General features: G+C 40.0%; 1 protein-coding gene across 1 annotated transcript; it reads right to left on the bottom strand.

Moving 5' to 3' along the window:
• Positions 1 to 227: 227 nt before the first annotated feature.
• On the bottom strand, positions 228 to 6,067 carry LOC113766688 (putative disease resistance protein RGA3). The gene is made up of 6 exons (XM_027310853.1): positions 2,661 to 6,067; positions 1,564 to 1,649; positions 1,168 to 1,305; positions 939 to 1,040; positions 510 to 624; positions 228 to 419 (listed from the first exon to the last, which is right to left on the bottom strand). The coding sequence occupies exon 1, from the start codon at positions 6,065 to 6,067 to the stop codon at positions 2,684 to 2,686; it is 3,384 nt and encodes a 1,127-aa protein (XP_027166654.1). The 3' UTR covers positions 228 to 419; positions 510 to 624; positions 939 to 1,040; positions 1,168 to 1,305; positions 1,564 to 1,649; positions 2,661 to 2,683.
• Positions 6,068 to 6,518: the final 451 nt, after the last annotated feature.

A 6,518-nucleotide genomic window follows, 5' to 3' on the forward strand; every position in this document is an offset into this window, starting at 1 on the left:
GTAAACACTAACTAACAATTTTGACTTCTGAATCAGCCGTAAAGTGACGTTACTTATCACCTCTAAAACTGCGTTTTTACAGCGTTAAGTTGCCATCTTAAGAGCAAGACTCAGCTTCCAAGGTGGATTAGATCTTAGAGCAGTAGTTCTTGCAATTTTGGAAGTCCAGATCAATATCCTAGACTGAAAGCCATGCAACATGCATATTGGTACGAATCAGAGTCCCATTGAATTGAATAACCATATTTACACTGAATATACTGGCGCTGTCTGAGAGAGAGAATGAGAGACTCAACAGAAGGGAGTTGAATTCGTTTCAAGAGAAATGTCAGCTGTTCATGCCAGATACGTTGTACTTCTTCCCTGGACTTTTCCTGTAAGCTTCTTCTGAGCACATTCAACCCTCTGTTCTTCTCCATCTGAGATTAAAAGCAGAAGTTCTTCAATAATTAAACATGATACTTTAAATTGAAATCCTTTCAAAGTAGGTCAAAATAAGATGTTCTGACCTAAGAAGAATCTTGGCATTTGCCATCTACAATATTCTCTGGCAAAAGATGTGACTATTCTGGTTCTGAATAAAGTAACAGATGCAAAGAATCAGCAATCTACGTTTCCTGAGTCCTGACACAATGAATATGAACAAACTGAGACTAACTTAACCCAACTAACAGGAATTTTTTCACATGCCTGGTCCATGCCAACTGCTGTATGGCACAAATGCAGGAAAAGAAAAAATCTGCATACCACTTGAATACAACACAGCCAGGAAGTTATTGGCTATTGTCAGGTTTAAAACATTAAACTTTAGGCGTTGGTTTTTCCTTTACTTCGGTAAACAAAAATATTCCACATCCTACCAGTATTAGCGACTCACAGAAAGTCACGTTTTCTGTCACATAGAGAAAGAAAAGCACTGTGATATTTGTATGACTTACCAAAGATTGAAAACTGAATAGATCAACACCTTACTAGTGAAAAAAAAACCATGCTCATCTAAACTCTGGACTCTGGACAAATCTTGTTCCACAATTTAATTTCTGCAGAGGGATAAAGACAATGGCACTAGTTCAGGTGCGCACATATGATGGAGGAAGAATACACTTTAATACAGGGTAAACGTTTTGACCAGTACATCTGTCTCAAATTATAGGTGAATTGACTCACAGAGATGAAGGACTTTTACAGGCAAAACTACAAGAAAGCCAGTCCAAGGCAGTAGAAGTAGTCTACTTGCTGAGAATCCCAGGGAGTTGCAGTGCCAATCCAACAAAAGCTTCAGGAATTCCTGGTCTATGTAATAACCTTCACAAAGAGAGCTTGAACATCAGTATTTAGTACTCTATATCTAAGTAGAAGAAATACAAGGAATGAAAACAATCAACAAAATCTTGTTCCAACAAAGTGCTAGAGCAGAGCCCTTTGATTTGTATATTTCGAAATTGCTTGATTTTGGCGACATATAGTAATAAAGTGCCAGTCCACTAATTCTGAATGGAAAGTTCTTCAGGAATGCTTATAAAGTGTAAGATGCATAATAATTTTGTGGCAGAAGCTTCGTACCTTATTACCTCTTGTTATGATTCAAAGCTCAGGACTAATTCAGCTCCTTTACCTCAATCTCTTTGAAAGCAAACGTAGCCCTCCTTCTGCTTATTGGGCATAAAATTAGTCATTACACAGTCAAAAGTGAAAATATAACTCAAGTTCTGAATTAAGGAAAGATTATATATATTGATTCTGTGGGGACATCTTCTCAGTGCGTAGCACCGAAGGTTAAACAGTTAGTAGGATAGCCATCAAAGCCTCAAGGGAATATGTCATCCAAGCATCAAGAAAAGTATGAAGTTGGAAGCTGGGCAAGGCAAGGAACTTCAGTGAGACAAGTAGATTTTAAGAAGAAAGTGCCAAAAAATTGAATCATGGGAATGATTATGGGTTTATAACTGTGAAAATATTGAAAAAACAGAAATGCAGTCGGCCTGGCAAATGTCTTTGGAGTTGGAAATTTATGTAATTGCATATTTATCAAATTGACATTCAAGAGAAGTTTCATTATCATGAGATTCATCCCAAGGCATTCATGAGAATATATATAAATGCTTAAAACAAACAAATTCAAGGTCAAAGGACCAGCAAAAGATTCCCAAGTTAAATCATGAGATGGCAGTAGAAGGAACAGTAACAGTTTGACAAACAGTGTAGTCAAAACAACAAATTGTTGCATTCATTTTTTGGAAGACAAATTTTATCATATTCAAAGGAGCACTAAACCTGGTGTGGTAACCTTTGAATGATGAGGGTTCAGCCTGGTAAGTTCTGGACTTAGGAAAAGCAGATTAACTGGAAAAAAATCAGATTTCCATAATTCTAATTGTAGATCTTTGACCCCAATCAGAAACAGGAAAATATCCCCTCCAAAAAAAAATCTTGGACTGAACAACCGCTCTTCCCTTGGTATCATCAGCAAGGCTATCCGTTTCAAATAATCTACTCTTCTGTATCTTTTAATCATAAAGAACAAAAAGTAAAATCCCAAGCAAAACCGGAAAAAAAACAAGAGTCGAATCTAACATTAAACATGATAAAAAATGTTTTTTTATTGCAAATTTGATATTTGGAAATAAATTCAAGGGAGATACTTGGAGACACAAACTCACATCATGGTTGGTTATGAAGAAGTCTAGAGATAAATATTAGGAATATGGGCTATCTTGGGCCACTCTTCGCCAGTTCCTCTGGTGCATCTCTCCTTCAAAAGGGGACATCTATTGATTCTCAAAGTGTGTAAATCTGCAAGACATTCCATCGCTGTTGAAGGTAAGTACTTCAGGTTCTTGCATGCAAAAAGCTCCAACGTTTGGAGAGATTGTAATTTCCCCAGCCATTCTGGAAGAGCCTCCAACCCATCAAACCTGATTATTGTTAAATTAGTCAACCTGGAGAGGTACTGCATTTGCTCAGGCAGAGATTTGATCATTGGCCACCCGTACAATTGAAGGGACCTTAAAGAGGCACAATGTTCTTTTATTCCATCAACAGACCCCGAGAAGGTGTCGGGCCAAGGAAAATAATCAATGTTCTCGGAGAAGCCACCAAGATGCAAGGTCGTGAGGCTTATCAATTCAGAGATGTCCTGTGGCCATGCGGCAGGGTCGGAATAAATGTCTAGGAACTCGAGGGATCGAAATTTCCCAACATTTGTTAACGATAAATTCAACGACTCGCAACTTTCAATTTGCAGTTTACGCAGGGATTGGAGTTTCTGAATGGCTGGAATAGCTTCAAGATTGGGGCAATTGCTTATGCATAGATTCTCAAGAGATAGAATGCCCTCTTGCCATGTGGAATCCTCCCATAGATGGGTCAAATTAGGGCATCCGATCATCTCCAGTGCCTGAAGAGTTGTAAGGCTATTCAGATTTGGTAAACTTGTCAAACTATGGCAACAAGAAATTTCCAATCTCCGAAGACAGGTAAGATTGCTCGTATCCTCTGGTACACTTTCCAACTTTGGAAGCCAATGCAGACGCAGTTTCTCTAGATTAGGGAACCTCTTGGTTGGAGGGAGTTCTTCAAGCTCATCCAAATGCTCCAATTGAAGCTGCACTAGATTATGCAATGACAGTAGATTTTGTCCAACCATCCACTGAGGGAATCTTGACCCTTGGAAACCAACAATCTTTAGACTTCTCAAATTGCTAGGAGGTTTGAGACCCTCGAGCACATCTTTATCATTGCTATTCTCGTTTGGACCTTCCCAGTAGAGTTCCAAACTTTGGACTCGAAACTTCCTTGACAAATTTGCCTTCAAAGCAGATTCATAGCTGTTCACGTTTTCAAGGCCATAGATTGTTAATTTACCTCCAAGATTGTCCAAGTATTCCAACTCTTCAATTTGACATCCCTTTTCTTGGCTCACAGAAAAGAAAGGCAATGTTTGAAGATTAGGCAAATGCCCTATCCTTGGAAGCAAAAGATTCTGCAGAGGACTACGACGATATTGCTGAATGTAAAAGTGCCTCAAGTTAATGAGTTTGCCGAACCCCTCTGGAAGCATTACCAGATCAAAGACCCTTAATGTCTGCAAATTGTAGAGCTTTGTAAAGGACTGCGGCAGAAATCTGATTCTGGTTCTTGAGATGTCAAGATACCTTAGATGTTTCAATCTATCAACAGTCTTCGGTAAGTTCTTGACAGCCTGGTCTTCAACTATCAAGACCCGAAGACCTGTGAAGTTTGTGAAGACATCTTCAAGGTCTACACAGCCCCCTACAACACAAAATGTTCGCAAATTGTTGAGACGTCGATCAGGAATCTTGCACATCTTCCATGTAGCTGAATTATTAAATGACAAATGTACAGCCTTAGCATCATCATTTATACTCGTGTCCGCTGTAGAATTACTTTCGAGCCCATCGACAACAGAGGAAAAATTATGTGACACATATAACGAAAGGTCATGCACAATATTGTGCATCCCACAATGTGTGATATTATCATAGTCATCCTCTCGAGTATCTTGCAACAGAGAACTCTGTAGCAATATATTGATATAGCTGCTGCCAATGTCCTCCAATGTCAAATTTTTTTCGTTAGGAGAACTAACGAGTCCTAGTGCTATCCAAATTTGTTTCAGCTTCTCCTTTTCTATGAGGGTGTCCTTGGGAAAAATGGAACAGCATGCAAAACATTTTTTCAACCATGGCGATGGTAAATTATCATAACTGAGCAGCAATACAGAAAGGACTCGATTTTTATACCAATTACCATTCCCATACGGATGACCTGCAGATCGAAAATTCCAAATTTCACTTTCTTCAATCCTGGACCACTCAGATTGATCTTTCTGGGGATACATCCAACCGGCTATTTTTGTTATAGCTAATGGAAGACCCCAACACTTGTTCACTATCCTTCGACCAATGTCTACCCATTCTGGATACTTTCCTGCACTCCCAGGTCTAAATGCTATTTTCTCAAACAACTCCCAGCTGAGGTCCTCTGGGAGAGGCTGTAGCACGTAGGGACAAACATGAGATGTTCGCATAATTGCAGCAACTCTATGACTGCGTGTAGTTATCAGTATCTTGATCCTTTCACCAGACGCATATAGCAAACAATTCTTCAATTCATACAGTTTTTCTTCACTCTCGTTCCAGACATCATCGAGCACAAGGAAACATTGCATCCTGTGAATGATTTCTCGAAGCCTCCACACTATTGACTCTATACTAGTGGTCTCAACGCGGGCTTCCCCTAGACACTGCAGTATGTCATTCAAGATTCTGTTCACTTCAAATTTATCAGATACGTGTACCCACATTCTCTTGTCAAAGCAAGAAGCTACCCAGGGATCATCGTACACTAGCCGAGCAAGGGTCGTCTTACCAACACCACCCATTCCCACTATACTAATGACCTCTAAGTCGCCTACAGAGTAGTCCGTCAACATGCGTGTCAGCACAGAGATATCATGCTCCCTACCTACAATTGTTTGGTCACCCAGAAAGGAAACCATGGAGCGTGTTTCTTCCAGCTGAGTAGGCCTGCTCATCAAATCCACTCTAGTAGCCCGGATACCTGAGAATTCTTCATATGCAACCTCTAAAGATAATATAATAGTTTTTATCTTACGAGCCATCTTTCCACGATATGACAAGGGAAAGAAGCTGAGCACCTTATTATCCGAATCGTGGATCTCACTCTGTTGGCGAAGATATTCAATTATCGAGAAAAAAACAGGTGCAGAAATGGAAGCAACAAAGCCGCTTACCTTGTCGCCCCAATTTCTGATCCCAAGCTTTCGGCGAAGAACTTCATATGCAATCTCGTCCAACAAGGTCTCAGCGTCGGATAGTATCTGTTGGAGCATTTTCAGCCAAAGCTCAGTTTGTCTGCTGTGATATCCATCGCTGCTTTGAAGATCAAAGAGAACAGCTTGCAACTTAAGTAGCATAGTTGCCATTTTTTCAAGTTCTTTGTGTAATCCCAGTCTCCGATCGTCAGATATCGGAGGTATCTTGCTCAAGATTCCAGAAAAAAGCACGATCAAAGTTTCAGCCATTGTCGTTGACCTTTGTGTGTCCGAGGAAAGAAACGCTTGCAGGTGTTGAGGGAATCCGAGGAGTTGTTCAGGCACTAAAAAAGGTCTCTCTACTTATGATCGAGAGCCCTTGATCATTCCAATCTGAAATCCTGACCATTAAGACAATTCACTAGAAGACAACAACGGGTCCCAGACAAGCTGGGAATTTCGTCGGTTGGGGCAAGTGCACCAGTTTGATGCGAATTTCTTGGGAAGTAGGCAGTGCTGGAGCAAGCGGATGGGCCTCACGAGTTCCATTTCAAATAAGTTTTGCTCCGCATGTATCATGTAAGTGAGTTGCAATAATAAATTGGCGTTAAATACATGATGGAGACGGGGCAGTATGATCATCAGAAGGATCGTCTTGAACAGTTTACGATCAAAATTTAATTTAAAAAAATTATACGATTTACGTCATTTTTTATACTTC

The sequence above is a fragment of the Coffea eugenioides genome, chromosome 3, assembly GCF_003713205.1.
Source record: "Coffea eugenioides isolate CCC68of chromosome 3, Ceug_1.0, whole genome shotgun sequence".
Classification (NCBI taxonomy): Eukaryota; Viridiplantae; Streptophyta; class Magnoliopsida; order Gentianales; family Rubiaceae; genus Coffea; species Coffea eugenioides.